Raw genomic sequence first — 17,287 nt, 5'->3', positions numbered from 1 at the left:
ATATTCATCTTATATCACATGAAGCCTACTATATATATAATTAGTTTCTTCAATGTTTTTTATCAATTTAGTAGATAATATGTTAAATAAACATATGGTAAAGTTTCATTCAAAATTTCCGTATTTTGATAGTAATTTCCATCGTTTCCATCTAATTTTTGTCGAAATTTAAAAATCTTCGAAATTTCCGTCGAAATTTCCATCGAAATTTCCTCGAAACCCGAAATTTTATTCTTTGATTTTACCCGAAGTCCTCAATCCGACCCCCACCCCTTGTCACCAACTTCTTGTCACTGATAGTCTCACGGTCTCACTCTACGCCTCTCTCTCGAGGCCTTTCTTAGTTAAATAAAAAGGGTGATGAGACTTTCACATCGAAGGTCGCGCAATTTTGATTTAAAAAGTGAAATTGATAGTTAGAGTGGAATCGGGTCGGGAATTTGAGATTGCTCATAATTTCGTTTATTTTTGTTATCACGTGGGGAATTTGGAAAAAAAAGTTGTGGGATCAACTTACAATTGAGGGGTTCATTAAGAATGTCTCTATCAGTTAAACCCTAACATTTCTTTTTTTTTTTTGGAAATTTGATAAACCCTAACCTTTGAAACTAAAACCCTACAAAACTCTCAACGTTCTTCCATACCTTGTTTGGTTGCTGAGGAAATTTCTTCAACTAGATCCCTTTACTTTTGTTTGTCTCCGCAATCAAACTGAGAAAAAGCAATGAACTTCAGGTTCCAGAACCTCCTCGGCGCTCCATACAGAGGAGGCAATGCCATAATCACCAACAACACCGAGCTAATCTCACCGGTGGGTAACAGAGTCTCCGTCACCGACCTCATCAAGTCCCAAACCCTAACCTTACCCGTCCAATCGTCCTCCAACATATCCCGAATCGCCGCCTCGCCGGACGGCCTGTTCCTCTTCACCGTCGACGAAAACCTCCGCTGCCTCTTCATCAACCTCCGCCAGCGCGTGGTGCTCCACCGCATTTCTTTCAAGAAACCCGTCGGCGCGGTCAAATTCAGTCCCGACGGTAAGCATATTGCAGTCGCCACCGGTAAGTTGGTCCAAATTTGGAGGTCTCCTGGTTTCAGGAAAGATTTTTTTCCGTTTGAATTGGTTAGGACTTTTTCTGATTGTGATGATAAAGTTTCGGCATTGGAGTGGAGTCCCGACTCGAGTTATTTGCTCGCCGGGTCCAAAGATTTGACAGCCAGATTGTTTTGTATGAAAAAATTGAAATTGGGTGGGGTTAGGAATAAGCCATTTATGTTTTTGGGTCACAGAGATACAGTTGTGGGTGTGTTTTTTGGTATTGATAAGAAAACCAATAGGGTATGCAATATTTATACGGTTGCACGAGATTGTTATATGTTTAGCTGGGGTTTGAGTGGCAATGAAGGTGAAGTTGATGGAATGGATGTTTCGGAGGACCCGCCCTCTCCAGGTACACCCAATAGGGATGGTGAAGGGAATGTGGAAGGTGATGGTAATGGTGATGTGAAGAAAAGGAAGAAATATGAGAGCAATGATTGTGATTTGGATGAAGAAGGTGGGTATTTGCTTAATAGGAAATGGGAGTTGTTGAGGAAGGACAATTTTATGCAGGCCCCGGCGAAGGTGACAGCATGTGATTATCATAGGGGGCTTGATATGCTGGTTGTGGGGTTCTCAAATGGTGTGTTTGGATTGTATCAAATGCCTGATTTTGTGTGCATTCACTTATTGACAATATCCAGAGAGAAAATTACAACAGCAGTTTTTAATGAGCTTGGTAATTGGCTGACATTTGGGTGTGCAAAACTTGGACAGTTGCTTGTGTGGGAGTGGCGGTCAGAGAGTTATATATTGAAGCAGCAGGGGCATTACTTTGACGTCAATTGTGTGGCTTATTCACCGGATTCACAACTCTTAGCCACTGGAGCAGATGATAATAAAGTCAAGGTATATGGGTTTTCAAGCGTAAAGCTTTTTGTTAGGAGATAATGCTTGTCTAGTTGAATGCAACTTTTAGTTCAAGTATATCTGCTGTATATTTTAAGTTTTTATGATTTAAGAACGGTGGGAATAATTTGTTAGCTGCTTCTGCAGAGTCATATAGAGTCTCTACAATAGAAAGGTTTGTCGATGCATGCATTGGTTTGTGGGGTTTTCTTCAATATAATGACTAGATTTTTTATTTAATCCATTTCTTTCTGTTGTAGCATGTGCTGTCTTTAATAAAATGATAATTGAATTTCAAACTGACCACGGAAGATGCAACTCACTTTTTCTGTTTGTTCTAATTGTTACTTCTGTACAGTAGGTCCATATCATTTTCGTCTATAATCCCTGTATTGAGTGATTTGATAGCCATTTATGAATTTTAGAATTGCCTAGTGAGTTCAATTATGCATGACCATTTGGCAGGGTATCTGATGTATTGTTGCTGCATTACCTCACCCATTACGTATCATGCCCATTAGTATACACAGTTTGCAAAAAATAATTGATTATTGGCATTCTTCATGCATGTTGTGGGTTTAGAATCATTTTCATCTTGGCAATGTGCAGATCATTAGATAATATTACAGACATAATCTTATAAGTTACTGATGAGTGATGTCAGTTTCTATCATATCCAGAGAGTTTACTGTTTGGTTTATGCAGGTGTGGACTGTCTCATCAGGCTTCTGTTTTATAACATTCTCTGAGCACACTAATGCAATCACTGCACTCCACTTTATGGCTAACAACCATAGTCTCCTGAGTGCATCTCTGGATGGGACTGTTCGTGCATGGGATTTGTTCCGTTATCGAAATTTTAGAACATTTACCACCCCTTCATCTAGGCAATTTGTTTCTTTGGCAGCAGATCAGAGTGGTGAAGTGATTTGTGCTGGAACTCTGGATTCTTTTGAGGTATTTAACCCCGAGCTTATTGTTTTGTGAACTTTACTTTCAACATTTTAATTTGTCTATCCTGACATTTTTTTAATGTTATGTATTCTAGATTTTTGTGTGGTCAATGAAGACAGGCCGTTTGTTGGACATTCTTAGTGGTCATGAAGGTCCCGTTCATGGATTGGTGTTTTCTCCTACAAATGTGAGTTTACTCATAATACCTTTGATTTCTGTGCCGGTTAATTATAGATTATGTAATGCTCTGTCTGGTTATTGTAGATGCCTATGCTTCTATAATTAATGCTTAAGTTGATTTCTATTTATGAGTTAAAGTGTTTTCCTTATGTATATGTTGGTGTAATTCATCCCCATTCCCTTGGTCTTATAATATTTTTATTAGAGATGCTCATGTGAATCTCTTTTTGAGCGGCAGTGAGCACCTAGGCAATCTAACCACTGATATTTTAAGCGCTCAGGCGCTCTCACTAAGTCGCTCAGATGAGCTGAGCGACTTTGTTTTTATCTTTTCATGCTTCAACAAAAAGTTTATTTACAGTGTTTGAGGATTTGATAGTTGTGGGAACTTAATGAGATGTTCTTCCACATGTAGGCAATTTTAGCTTCATCATCATGGGACAGAACAGTTCGGTTGTGGGATGTTTTTGAAGGAAAAGGGGCTGTTGAAACATTTTCTCACACACATGATGTTCTTTCAGTGGTTTACCGTCCAGATGGAAAGCAGTTGGCTTGTAGCACATTAGATGGTCAAATTCATTTCTGGGACCCAATTGATGGCATATTAATGTATACCATTGAGGGTCGTAGGGATATTTCTGGAGGTCGTCTTATGACAGATCGTAGATCAGCTGCCAACTCAAGTTCAGGAAAATGCTTCACAACCTTGTGCTATTCTGCCGATGGTAGTTACATTTTAGCTGGGGGAAGTAGCAAATACATCTGTATGTATGATGTTGCTGATCAGGTTAGTTTGCTTAAATGGTACAGCTTTGAAGAAAATGCTCCGCACTCTATAGTGTACCGAACTTTTATTTTTCACATTTTTTATCATTGTTTGTTTGCAAATTGTTGCTGGAACATCAAGACCTTAACATTATGTCATACGCACATATATCTTTCAGTTCTTTTCAAAGCTTTGAAGAAACTGCATGAAAATATTTTTGTTGATAGTTGAATTTACTAGCTTTCGCCCATATTTACATAAACAATTGTTATTTACATCAAAGCACAATAAACTTTAGCCAACAGAAATAATATTTAGTAGCTTTTATGCTATTCTTTATTATCTAGTCTTTCTGCCCTCTCTATATGGAACTTGTACTTTTTCAGCCACTTAGATGTAAGGCTTGCCATGATTTCTAGCAGGGTTTCAAATGTATCCATTTCTTATGAACTTACTTTTGATCTACACTTCCTTCTTTATCTTCGTTCATCACATCTTCTTGTTCTGTTGGCTATTGGTGAACAGATTTAAAAACAAAGTAGATTGACTTTAATAGGTATCTAAAGTGTTTCCTATCACAAAAATGGACATTGAAAGTGGCCCAATAAAAAATACACTGTAGAGTTTATTATGTCTGTCACAAACACTGATGTTTTGAACTTCAGAAAATTTAGAAGGAACAGTTCTTCATAGTGTTTCTATGCGGATTTTTAAGGCTTTGAACTTCATACTTGATATAGAGAGAAGGTGTGAAAAAGGGGGAAAAATACACAGGTGGGTATGAAGCATGTTCCAAACTTCTCACAGATTTGTATAGATTTCTCGTAAGTACAAGTCACATGTTCAGAAGATAGGGTCAAACATTTGACAAGAGCTTTGATAAGAGCTGTACAACTTCCTCCCCTTGTCCAGTGTCCCAATGGACAGGAAATGGTTACCAGAATACTCCACTGCTTTTGAGTTTTGAATGACTTTTAGGCAGCTCTGTATATATCAGTTTTGAAATAATAGCTTGCTTGTCTTTTACTTTTGAATGCTAAATCTTGTAAGAATATGTTCCTTGGGTAGAATTTTTCTCCCCCCAAAGTTGTTATAAGTAAGCTTGTTTCTACAACAATTATCTATACTTTATTGTCTTCATTGTTTATGTTTGGATGATTGTTTGCATCTCTTGTCTGCCTCAGTTCCTCACTGGGTTTTATGGTCTTTAATCTGTATCTAGCTTGTAAATGGTTCTCCTGCGCTTCGTTATGTTCAAACTTTTAAACTATTTAGGTGTATTGATGCATTGGATTTATTTTCACAGGTATTGCTGCGAAGGTTTCAAATAACTCACAATCTATCTTTGGATGGAGTTCTTGACTTCTTAAACTCAAAGAATATGACAGATGCTGGCCCACTGGATTTAATTGATGATGATAACAGTGATACAGAAGAAGGTGTTGACAAACAAACCCGGGGAAAGTTAGGTTATGACTTACCAGGATCCATGCCTAATCGTGGAAGGCCCATTGTTAGAACAAAATGCCTGAGAATTGCACCCACTGGTCGAAGCTTCTCAGCAGCTACAACGGAGGGGGTTCTAGTTTATTCAATTGATGATTCCTTTATCTTTGACCCAACTGATCTTGACATAGATGTCACACCGGAGGTACTTGTTGAAACTTTGAAATATTTCAAACTTCTTACAAATACCATTGCTTCTAATAAAAATACAGTCGTGAAAGAAATTAGGTCTTTGCATATTTACTTTTACAAATGCAGCATTTTGGGTGACTGAAATGACATTAAGACAACTAATCAATCAGATTTTGTCTTGGTTTAGTAAAAGGGTATTGAATTTAGACACCCAAATTTGCTCAGTAAGTCCCTTCTACTCAATTTAAAACATCTCTAAATTCTCTCCTCTCAGTATATCCACCCTAATGGCATGCCTGCTCCTATTAAATTCCAATTTTTGTAAGCTTCAATTTTTTTCTGATAAAAAATGGAACAAAACTGGCCAGAGCTGGCTGCCTCTGAACATAGAGGACATGCCATGGATGCCTGGAATAGAGGTTTCCATGGCGCCTCTGCTCCAAGTCGGGGGAGGGGGATTAGGGTAATGGTGGTGACGAGAGAGAGAGAGGGGGAGGGAAGAGAGAGAAAATTTAAATTAGTTTGTCCTTGAATATCATTTTGCCCAAGGTTAAAATGGGTATTAAAATTTTCTCTAAAGGGGGAACTTACTGTAAATTTAAGGGTCTAAATGTCAATATTCTTAGTACTGGTAGAATCTCTACTACTCAATTTTGTTTTTATCATTTTGTTTTCTGCTTACATTATCCCACAGGCAGTTGATGCAGCACTCAATGAAGATCAATTAAGCAGAGCTTTAATCCTTAGTCTTCGATTAAATGAAGATGCTCTGATTAAAAAATGTATTTTTGCTGTTAATCCAATAGACATCCCTGCTGTTGCCTCATCAATCCCTCAAAGATATCTGCAAAGATTAATTGAAGCATTTGCAGATCTTTTAGAAAGCTGCCCACATTTGGAGTTCATACTTCGGTGGTGTCAGGTATTTCCTTTCGACTTCCATTTTTGTTCAGTTTAGGTGCTGTAAACCTTTTACAGCGGCATTGTTTTACATTGTGATCTCACAAGTGGTTTGTGATTGGTTTGTCTTGCAGGAGGTCTGCAAAGCTCATGGTAACTCTATTCAACAAAATTCTCGAAATCTACTTCCTGCTTTAAAATCCTTGCAGAAGGCAATGACCAGAACACATCAGGATTTGGCAGATACATGTTCTTCCAACGAATATATGCTTCGATATTTATGTTCAGGAAGCTCTAAGAAATGAAATGCTGCTGGCGCATCTTCTCAAAACTGTCAGAGGAAAGATTTAACATTTGCGTCAGGGCGGAACATAAAAGGGATTAAGAGGGGTCATGGCCCTTGCATACTTTTGGAAAAAAAAAAAAAATCAATTTACCTGATAGATCAGCAATGTGTTTGAGCATGTGTCCCCTGTAAAAACATTATGTTAATCCAATTTCTATTTCCTTATTTTTGATGCATTTCTTAGGATGAATTGCTTCTTTTTTCTTCCACTCTTTCTTGATACTTAAATTGGAAAAGTATTTCATAGTTTGGAATGAGGTTTGATTTTACTACAAGAGCGGCAGGTGTTGGCATATTCAATTTCATAAGGACTAACTTGATGCATGTTGTGAAAAATATATGACCCTCCAATGAACTCCTTGATTAAACGTTGGCCAGTTGCTTCATGGACAAAAAAAAAGTAAGATTAAGAAAACGACTCCAAATGAATGATTAAACCCCAAGAGGCCAAAATGACTGTTGGGTTTATAATAACCAACAATCCTGTCTATGGACAACAAACAAAATTTGAAAAAATTCCGGCCTCAAATTTTTAGATGTTACTCTAGTAAAATCCCAGCAAATCGATGAGTTGCAACAAAAAAATTTCCGTTTTGTACAACATTTGTGGCATAATCTTGAAGGCTTTGTTTCATATTAATATCCCAACTAAAAAAATAACCATGCACTATTTGTTAAAAAATGTAGTGATTTGATCTTTAATCCATATTTTCATTATTTTTATTACTAAGAATGCAGATAACAAAAGTTTAATTGTTTGATGAGATTGCAATTATATTGTTGGTGTTTCTTATCAAAAAGTAAAAAAGAAAATAGGTAAAAAGTAAATCCGTGTAAAACGGAGGTATTTTAGAATACCTCATCAAGTAGATGATATAAGGGTGTGCAGATAGCAGAGGACATACCAGCCTTCGAAGTCAGGATCCGAAGGTTTTGGTGCATGCACTTAACCACAAAGCTGAAAGAAGGCCAGTGTTTGCCTTTGCGTTGCAAACTTTTTTATACCAATATAACCAAATAGATTTCCACCATTTGGATTTGGGCCTGCCACATGGCCTTCTTTGTAATCTGCTATTGATCCACCATCTCTTGTTTTATACTATCTGACTACAAATACTGGGACCTGACCCACCTGGGTTACCAACCCATTTCAAAGTAGACCCACAACAAAACAAACCGAGGAGAACCTAAAACGGATTAAGGAACTAAACTGTCCAATCTGGTTTCGTTACTGGTTTTTATATCCCAAACCGACTGGGTCAAGCTTTCTTTTTACACACCTAAAAATGAGAGGGAACAAATAAGGTGTCACTTGGAGAGGTAGTCATTATCTCCATGTGGTTCCTCATCTCCACATCTCTCCAAGTGACACATCACTTAATCCCTCTCATTTGATCATTTAATTTGATCCAAATAGCATTACTCACGATATAAATGTTCCTAATGAATAAGTGCAAATGTATTGCCATAGTCGTGCTTGTTTTTGTATTTCAAAAGTGTAAGAAAGTTTTGGCCAAAAAACAAAAGTGTAAGAAAGTTTATGGAGAAAGCAAATAACATTCCCATTAAGGGTGGCTATTAAGATCGAAAATAATGAAACCGTCTCATTATGTGCCGTTCTATTCCGGTCAGTCTCATCCCAAAAACATTTTCCCACATTCCATCCCGTTTGTAAATCGGATGGGAACGATTCTGATGATTGAAAATCATCTTGTCTCATACTGTCCCAGAATATATTTTATTTATTATTTTGAATTTTAAAACTTTATTTCTCTCTCTCCAACCTCTGACACCCCCCAGGCCCTCACTTTTTTTTTTTTTTTTCTTTCATTCTTTCTTCCTTCTCACTTACTATTTGCAGGCCACCCAACCACCTCTAGCCCGCGCACGACCCAGCCCAACCACCCACCTCGTTGTTCAGCCACTTTCCCAACAACCCAAGGCCACCGGAGTGACTCCTTCCCGCCCGCCATCACTTATCGTCTCTCTCCTTTGTCGGCCGACCACCAACTGCAAAAAATTGAGGCCAGAAAGCTCAGCCCACCGCCGATTTGCAAATGGTACCGAAGCCGATCCTGACCCATACCGAACCATATGGTATGGATTTGACACGATACCATTTCTGAAAATAGTCATTTCGTCCCAATCAAACATTTCGGTCTTGGGAACGGGATGAGGTCAATCCCGATCCATCATGTCTCGTGCCCACCCCTAATTCCCATATGTGTTTATATAATAATAATTAGTCTGAAATGGATGAGAGAGAGAGAGAGAGAGAGAGTTAAGATGCTAGGCATAGAACTCTGCATTTTTTTGACTTAGAGGCATTATGAGGATGAATAGTTTAGCTGCTTCCAGCATCATTTTCATGATAGGCTCAGCTTATAATTTTAATCAAACTTCATACAAAATTAAGCCCAAACACTTCATTTCAACATATTTGAAGTATTGAAGTTGGGTTTGAGCCTAAGGCTTTGAAGAAACTAGTTGGACCCTAATAAAACCAAAACCAATCCAGTCCAAACTGACTTTATCAGTATACTGCACCTGCGGTTTCTATCGCCTATAGTAGAGGTGTCAAACGGGTCGGGCCAGCCTGAACACGGCACAGCACGACACGATTAAAATAGGCACGGCACGGCACGTCATGATTAAATAGGTCGAGCCGGGCCGAAGTTTTTAGCCCATCGGGCACGACATGGAATGAGCACGACATGGGCCAAGTACGGCACGAGCACGAGTACAAGCATGGGCACGAAATGGGTTCGAATTAGACACGACTATTTTAACATTGTTTTTCTATTTTTAGAGAATTTTTCAACAAAAATATTCAATTTTCATGAAAAATGATGTTAATATTTAATTATAAATAAGAAAAAAATATCATAAGATTAGTTTTATCACCATAAAAAAATAAAATAAAAAAAGGTCCATGGGCCAACCCGTTTAAGGCACGGCACGAGCACGAATGGCCTGAGGGCCGTGCCGAGTTTAGGTCTTAACTATATGGGCCGGCCTGAGCACAGCACGAAAGCACAATGAGCTCAACTTAAACGGGCCAAGCCGGGCCAGGCAAGCCCGTTTGACACCTCTAGGCCATGGTTCAACTGCGTTCACCATCCGCCATACCAAACATCGCAGTTTAGTGATAGTTTTGCTCTAAAACCGAACCAAACCAATTTGTGCCCACCCCTGAGTGGAAGAAGCCAAGAAGGTGATGTACACACCTGAGTCAAAACGACTCAACACTTTACTGACTCCGACTGTTGATTCATCTTCTGCTCAATAGTTTAATTTCAATTATCCTTGTCCAAATGAAATCTCCATAGTGGAATGAGATCTTAATCCTACCCACCAATGTATAGAGAAATAAAATTTTGCACTACACTTGATATATTGCATGCAGGTGAAAGGAGAATAATAAGTGACATAATTTATTGCTCTATAAATATCAAATTAGGTTTATTAACTCAAAGGATACATAATCACAAATGTTATCATCGTTTAGCAACAATAAAAGATCAAGAGGATGATATTTAATCTACACTCTTCAAAATTCAACAACTTATTCAGAATTATCTTGATTGCCTGCAACATCCTGAAGCTTTTCCTTCAACTCACCAGTCTACACAGACAGACCACAATATCAAAACCAATGCATTTCCTGAAATTTATAACAATAATAAAAAATAACTTAATTTTATAAAGACTAACCTGATGCATGTTGAGAATAATATCTGACCCACCAATGAACTCCCCCTTGATGAATATCTGTGGAAACGTTGGCCAGTTGCTTCATAGGAAAAAAGTAAGATTAAGAAAACGACTCCAAGTCAATAATTAAAATTTGAGACGCCAAAATGACTGCTAAGTTTATCATAACCAATAGTCTTGTCTATGGACAACAAACAAAATTTGAAATAATTTCGGCCTCAAATTTTTATATGTTACTCGAATAAAATCTCAGGGTGAAAAAAATGGACACCTCTTATTTTTAATACAATTTGCACAGTCCATGACTGAACCAAAGGCAAGGAACTCCAATGAATATGATGAGTATTTATAGTGAGATCCCAAATCATCACCATGATTACTTAAAATACTGTTTGTACTTTACTAAATAAAAGGTTTATTCACCTTTTGTCGTGGGAAACCTTTGCAAATACACCAGAAACAGTTAACTTTGCAAACACACCAGAAAGAGTTAACTTACCTAAAGGCTTTTACAGCAGTTTTCAGCTCAGGGTCTTCCAAGATATTTCTAGCACTCAAAGGAACATCTGCAATGTCCAAAATTATCATAAGAAAATAGCTAGCAGCAATCTATATTCACTATCAGAAGTTAACAAATTGCAGTATATAATGTTTATAAACAGGCCAGGAGACACTGTCGAGCAGAATTTCGTAACTTAAAATTTTGATGATAATGTTTGTGTGTATCCTTAAGTTGTACCCAGGATCCTTCCAAGAAAGTGAGAAACTGTTCCCAGAACATATGACCAGTTTTTTCAAAGTTCATCAGAATTTCTACTTGAACTACCCATTGAATTAAATTTCCAACAAGACTTGAGAAGTAAAACAAATAAGAAGAGCTTGACATAAACATACTTCACCCTGTAAGTAAATTTAAAAGAAAAGAAAACAAATTCATTATGCAAGTCACTGTACCCAAACAGTCTACTTCATGCTGAATTACTATATGAACCGAAATATGCCTTGCTATGTTTTAGCCATTATTGATATTTTTAATTGATTTAGACAAAACTTACACTTTTTTATGCAGGAAGCATCATATGAGCTTGTGTTTATTGTTCGAAATTATCAAGCCATTTAGATGTCTATCTTTAGCTAAAAGCCTCACACTGTGATGGCAAATAGAACAATCATGAAGATGGTGAATATCACTTTGGTTTTATTTCAGTTACTTTCGTTCGTCCACGTAAATTTGATTGCTAAGAGAACTTAACAAAGCAATAAATGACAGTTAAAGTATTATAATTGTCACAATACTTACTGTAGTATCTTAACACTCTTACTGCAAGTGAGCTGAATCCACATTGAGGAAGATCAGGCACTCCTTTCATATAAAGCATTACAGGGTTGTCCTTGATATCCTACACCAGAAACAGGCCATAATCATTTAACTTAAAGAACAATGAACCTTTGGTCTCGATGACAAAGGGGACACAAAGAGCTCATATTAAAAAGATTCATTTGGCATATACCAACCTGCTCAACAAGGTCCTTCAAGGTAAGGCCAGAATTCTCAAGCTTCTTAGTAGGTTTAAAATCATCATGCGTGTCGGTATCATTAGGCAGGGTGTTCAAGTGTCTCATTCCATGGAGATACGAGGACCCAGAAACCTGCTACCAATTTAAAGAAACAATTAACTGTTATCATTAGTAAGTATGAAGTACATATATACATGAACTGCAAATTCAAAGACATGAAATGGGTTAATGTGATATTAACACACACAGCCAGTAATGCAAACATATATGTTTGAAACACATATAATCCAATCAATTCTGTACTGAAACATGTCCCCCATTTAAGCCCTACCAACCCATATTTTGGGTTTAGCTTCATTTGAGCTAAAACTCTCTTGGGTTTTGCATTTTATTACTTCTAGTAGGAGTAAGATTACCGCTACCCAAATGTGGGAAACCTGAAAATTGATAGTGAGAAATATCAAATGAAAAGACTTTGAGACTTACAATTGTGGTAGAACGAGCAGCTGGGAGGCCTGAAAATGAAATGCCCTTGAAGACCAAATTTGAAAATGACCTTATTGCCATGCTGTGAATCATAAACATGCCATCATCAGTTGCATAAAGTAAAGTTCAAAGCTTTCTACAATACCATTCATTTTCTTCAACAAAACTCAATATGGGCTTGTTTGGTTGGCCAGAAAGTAAAGGAAACCGGAGGAAAATCGGGAGCTGTATCGATTTACCTGAAGAAGAGGAGAGGTGGAACCGAGGAGGAAGCTGGGGAGAGAAGGGAGAGGGAGTTCCAGTGAAACGGTGCGTTGTTTAGGAGGGACAGTGACGATTTTTGCACCGTTGATCTGCAAAGATGATGTCACGGGCCTCACGGCCGCCGTGAACTAGCTTCTGTCGGTTGAAGCGGAAGGCTCTGCAGGGCAGCTGGAAAAGAAGTCGGTTGTTTAATGATCTCATCGGGCAACTGTTCCAATTTATATGTACGTTTTTTTAAATTTTGTATTTTCTGAAGAATGAATAAAAAATTATATAAAATAAATTAATTGTGATTTCCAAAGTTGCAAATTTTATCAAAAAAATGACATGGTGCCTAGTGTCATACTGTCATGTAAGAACTAAGAAGATAATTTTAAGATAATTTCTCATTGTATGAGTAATTGAGTATTACCGGTATCTTTTCAAATGGGTTAATTTGTCTAGTCGGATGTAGAGTGATGTATTAATGGAGGTAAATGATTAATTTTATTCGATTAGTAAAATAATGCATGGCGACACCAAGCACCTAGTTCAATATATTTAATTCAATCTATTAGTTTAATAATATTTCTCTCTTTTTGGCCACAATTTAAGTGTCTGTATCCTATGACAGTATGGTATTGCTAGTCCTACTCTTCATGGTGCCCTAAGGCCATAGGTTCGTGGAAGATTTGAAGCTGTTGAAGCTGATACTTGTGGTGATGTTGAGTGCCTGCAGAATGCAGACCAAGGTGGAAAACTACTGCGATGCCAAAACTACCATACTACTAGACTTTCAAGTTCTTCCAATCAAGCCGGTGCAATCTACTCTCAGTCCTCAACAGATCTCATTTACCATATGGTAATAAACAAAAAGTAATATATACAGGAAAATAAATTCGCCTTCATAATCAAAACGATAAACTGTATCAAGTCCTAAAAATTAAAACAATTAAGTTTTATATAGTACTGTACTATGCAACATTCGCCAAGAAAGAAAAAAAAATAAAATTTCCTACAACTCTTCATGACAAATGAAACTTCATGCAATACTCTTCTTCAACACTTGGACATGACCCGCAAACTGAGGAGACATAATTTGAAAGTTCAGCTGCTACTGTTTCAACTACAAAAGGCAAAAGAAAAAACGTCAGCAGGAGAGAAAAACATGCAAACAACGCAAAATTACAATAGCTATTTTAAAAAAAACTTACAGCAGAATTGTGACTAGTCTTTTGTGCAAGCAAATTAACCATAGAAACAATGTGCAGCAATCACCTCCGGTTATTGTATGTTGGCCATCTTTGATTTCGCCAACGCAGGCCCCGGTGACGGGGTGCACTATCCCGCAGAGAAGTATTGTTCCATCTAGGGGCACGACTAGTCTCCTCTGATACGGAGCTATTGCCCCATCTAGGGGCACGGCTATTAACATCTGATGAGAAATTATTACTCCATCTAGGGGCATGATCAGTCTCCCCCGACAAGGAATTGTGGTTCCATCTAGGGGCACGACCAGTCTGCACATCATTATTGGGTCCTCGCCAACGCAAGCCTCTGGGACGGGAGGGACTATCTGATACAGTGTTGCTCCGTCTAGGGGCAGGAATAGTATCATTGTCATAATGCACCCTGGACATTCTACCTGGTCTTCTGTTGTTGTGAGTCTCCTCTCTGTCACTCGAAGCATCCAACAAACGAGTTACAAGCATAACCTCAAGTGAGCGAAACATAGCAGAAAAAAGGGAAGACATCCAAGAACCAAAATCCCCTGACGTGTCTCCAATAATATCATCTGCAGACCCTGGTTGGACTAAGCTAAGGACATCTTCCAAGTCCCTTTCACGCTCCAACCTTATCCAATCTCGATGTCGGGTCGGATCCACCTCTGATGGTCGGACAGAAGGGTGCTGAGACCTCGCATGCTTCCTCAGTTCTGAATAAGTCCCACTAAAGTCACATGTCTCAGAAGAGCAGCTCCTCACTTTGGAATTCATGTAGTGGCGTGCATCCTCTACAACAACATACCCATAGATCTCTCCCCGACAAAGAGGGCACACTAGATTTGGTTGCAACAGACTCCCACAAGGGCTTGTTTGCCCAGGCAGCGACTGTTCTTCCCTAGCACTGTCAGATCCTGTGTGTGTTAGAGGAAGTTCTTGCAACATCACTGCTGAGGAGCAAGGCACAGATGACTTACAAAACTGGTCAAGGCAATTTGAGTGCCGGTAGCTTGTATTGCACATGTAAGGCCTGCAGCCCTTCTCATGAGAGGAACATTTTATAAGAACAGAATTGTGGGGGTGCTCTATGCAGATGGGACACCTAGCTTCTTCCCATTCTTTTACATTCTCTTTGGATTCCAATGGATTTTTCAGTTTGTATGACTCGGCATCATCAGAAGTGCAAGGATAAGGAGATGCCCTAGATCGATCAAGAGACAAGGAACTAGCTCTTCTAACCTTGGGCATTTTTGAAGTTACGATGCCACCACAGAATACTAAAATCTACGTTTTTCAACACATAACATCAGTAAGTGTTATAAGTATAACTTAATAAAATGTTGGAAATAGCTTTCTCATATATAAAATAAAATGTTTCTGAATCATGAAATTATGAAATAAAAGAGTCAAAAATAAAATGGGATTCCAGATTTAGGAAAACCAAAGTACTTTTGTTTGATCATCTGTGTGTGCTTGTGTGCATGGACGTGATTATATAATTCTCTTATCACAGTGGGATCAAAACCATCAATTCGTCACAAGTGTACTGATAGAATATATTTGAACAAAACCAAACAACTGAACCATAAAAAAAGAAAACCCTTACAAAATATATCCATCCCTTTATTGTATACCTAACTTCAACAGCACAATTTTGAGGGGAAGAAACAGCACAACAGAAAGCACAACTTAAGTCATGAACACCAATCATAACTAGCAAAACTGGGCAGCCCTGTGCACAAAGCTACTGCCATTGCAGGGTCTGTGGAGGAGGGTCAAATATAAGCAGCCTTACCCAGTCTTGTGGAGAGACTGTTTCCCGTTTCGAGCCCATGACTTCCAGGTCGTGATGGAGCAACCTTACAGAAACACTCTTAAACACTTCGATTTTTAAGTAAATTCAGAGGAAGCACTTTGATTTTTATCAAAAAAAATTATGTAGCAAAAGAACCTCCTACAGAAACACTCTTAAACAGGCCCTACATCTCAATAAGAAACACACGGAATCAACTCTACATAACAAAAAATCATTCTATTCAATACAAACTAGCACTAAAAATTACATAAACCATCAATCTTAAATTTGTAAAATTTATCTAGACTTAACTACAAACCATATACATATCTATACAAACATTTCAATTTTTGATGGCCATCAACCACCATCCAACGCTAACCACTTTGCCACTACTGAATTATAAACTATATACATAGTTTATAAAACAATATATATAAACTTTATACCAAATAAAAACTAAACATAGCTTCTAGTTCAAATCCTAGACTTAAAATTGAATTACTAATTTTCCTTTATATCTTCGAAATGAATATGTAATACACAATATCATTGCCATCATCCCCCATAAATGATCAATACACACAAACCCACAAAGCGACCACGCTAGAGAACTGCGAAAATATCATAACCCAGAACCTTATCGAACCCCCTTTGCCCAAATTTCTTGTATAGCGTTGACCATTTGATATTAAAACATGAACTTCGGAGAAGGAAGAAGTAAACCCTAGCATGTTCTGAAAGGCCAGTAATCCAAATCCAACATACCCAACAACATAAAATTAAGAAAAAAATTATAACAAAAAAGCATTCATAAGCCTGAAGCTAAAAATTCAATAAATTCACTGTTTTTGAAGACAAACAACGAAATCGATTAAGACCCACATCAACTTACGATCTCATAATCATCGTCGAAGAAAAAACCGTGGCAAAGTTTAAGATCTTTAGGGTTCAGAATTTACCGGAGGTTTTCTTGTTTGGCGACTTGGGAAACTTCAACGAGGAGCGTTTCTGAGCAAAACGAAAGGGATGGGGCGTGGAAGCTGTATATATACTATATAGGCACAGAGAGACAGCGCCTTCCACATGATAAAAGGCGCGAAAATACGAAACTGTCCTCTTGTTACCTGCAAACCCTGTACCTTTTGGTAAATTTCTTGGTGGTTGTACCTTTTGGTAAATTGATGGAGGCCTTCGGTTACATGATTTAGATCTCATTAAATAATTAGAATTCAAAATTCAAAAACCCTTATTTTGTTTTCATCTTTATGAAAAATATTATTAATTAGGTAACACTTCTGATTTTAATTAGGGGTGGAATTGGTTCGGTAACTGAACCGATCTGTCTCAACTGACTATCGTATCGACACTGGTAGTAAGGCTAAACTCGCAACTGCCACCGAAAAATTCGATTACGGACAACTTCGGTTTCAGTGGTTGTCGGTCGACTTCTAGGTTGTGGTCGGTCAACTTCTAGGTGGTGGTGGTCGGTCACCTTCTCTCTCTCTTCAATCTTCTTCTCCGGCAACACTGCCAAGTGCCAGCTCTATTATCTTCTTCTTCTCCAGCTCCCTCG

At 38.0% G+C, this 17,287-nt stretch overlaps 3 protein-coding genes across 6 annotated transcripts; 1 reads left to right on the top strand and 2 right to left on the bottom strand.

Moving 5' to 3' along the window:
- Positions 1–634: 634 nt before the first annotated feature.
- On the top strand, positions 635–6,906 carry PWP2 (periodic tryptophan protein 2). The gene is made up of 7 exons (XM_086241131.1): positions 635–1,948; positions 2,654–2,905; positions 2,997–3,089; positions 3,498–3,869; positions 5,155–5,499; positions 6,181–6,408; positions 6,521–6,906. The coding sequence occupies exons 1-7, from the start codon at positions 725–727 to the stop codon at positions 6,689–6,691; spliced, it is 2,685 nt and encodes an 894-aa protein (XP_086097257.1). The 5' UTR covers positions 635–724; the 3' UTR covers positions 6,692–6,906.
- A 3,233-nt stretch (positions 6,907–10,139) lies between these two features.
- LOC147287113 (monothiol glutaredoxin-S15, mitochondrial-like) lies at positions 10,140–12,888 on the bottom strand. Of its 2 annotated transcripts, none has more exons than XM_086241616.1 (7): positions 12,690–12,888; positions 12,451–12,532; positions 11,962–12,099; positions 11,747–11,846; positions 10,946–11,012; positions 10,447–10,525; positions 10,140–10,357 (listed from the first exon to the last, which is right to left on the bottom strand). In XM_086241616.1, the coding sequence occupies exons 2-7, from the start codon at positions 12,529–12,531 to the stop codon at positions 10,298–10,300; spliced, it is 525 nt and encodes a 174-aa protein (XP_086097742.1). In that variant the 5' UTR covers position 12,532; positions 12,690–12,888; the 3' UTR covers positions 10,140–10,297. The 2 variants fall into 2 exon arrangements, with proteins under 2 accessions (XP_086097742.1, XP_086097743.1); XM_086241617.1 differs by having other exon boundaries at positions 11,962–12,096.
- Positions 12,889–13,526: 638 nt separating this feature from the next.
- LOC147287112 (uncharacterized) lies at positions 13,527–16,729 on the bottom strand. Of its 3 annotated transcripts, none has more exons than XM_086242713.1 (3): positions 16,674–16,729; positions 13,908–15,200; positions 13,527–13,819 (listed from the first exon to the last, which is right to left on the bottom strand). In XM_086242713.1, exon 2 carries the CDS (start codon positions 15,162–15,164, stop codon positions 13,968–13,970), a length of 1,197 nt encoding a protein of 398 aa, XP_086098839.1. In that variant the 5' UTR covers positions 15,165–15,200; positions 16,674–16,729; the 3' UTR covers positions 13,527–13,819; positions 13,908–13,967. The 3 variants fall into 3 exon arrangements, with proteins under 3 accessions (XP_086098839.1, XP_086098841.1, XP_086098840.1); XM_086242715.1 differs by having other exon boundaries at positions 13,972–15,200; XM_086242714.1 differs by lacking the exon at positions 16,674–16,729 and adding an exon at positions 15,551–16,661.
- Between the last annotated feature and the right edge of the window lie 558 nt (positions 16,730–17,287).

Source organism: Dryas octopetala, chromosome 4, assembly GCF_963921425.1.
Source record: "Dryas octopetala chromosome 4, drDryOcto1.1, whole genome shotgun sequence".
Classification (NCBI taxonomy): domain Eukaryota; kingdom Viridiplantae; phylum Streptophyta; class Magnoliopsida; order Rosales; family Rosaceae; genus Dryas; species Dryas octopetala.
Note: the sequence above shows the minus strand (reverse complement) of the source record. Positions and strands in the feature narration are given on the sequence as shown.

What these genes read in the sequence shown, in the direction of transcription:
- PWP2 (XM_086241131.1), top strand. Translation starts at nt 725, where the DNA reads ATGAACTTCAGGTTCCAGAACCTCCTCGGCGCTCCATACAGAGGAGGC. An exon ending in CAGATGATAATAAAGTCAAG is followed by an intron (nt 1,949 to 2,653) that starts GTATATGGGTTT and finishes TGGTTTATGCAG; the next exon opens with GTGTGGACTGTCTCATCAGG. An exon ending in TGTATGATGTTGCTGATCAG is followed by an intron (nt 3,870 to 5,154) that starts GTTAGTTTGCTT and finishes TTATTTTCACAG; the next exon opens with GTATTGCTGCGAAGGTTTCA.
- LOC147287113 (XM_086241616.1), bottom strand. Translation starts at nt 12,531, where the DNA reads ATGGCAATAAGGTCATTTTCAAATTTGGTCTTCAAGGGCATTTCATTT. An exon ending in AAGAGTGTTAAGATACTACA is followed by an intron (nt 11,013 to 11,746) that starts GTAAGTATTGTG and finishes TGGACATTGCAG; the next exon opens with ATGTTCCTTTGAGTGCTAGA. An exon ending in TTATTCTCAACATGCATCAG is followed by an intron (nt 10,358 to 10,446) that starts GTTAGTCTTTAT and finishes CTGTCTGTGTAG; the next exon opens with ACTGGTGAGTTGAAGGAAAA.
- LOC147287112 (XM_086242713.1), bottom strand. Translation starts at nt 15,164, where the DNA reads ATGCCCAAGGTTAGAAGAGCTAGTTCCTTGTCTCTTGATCGATCTAGG.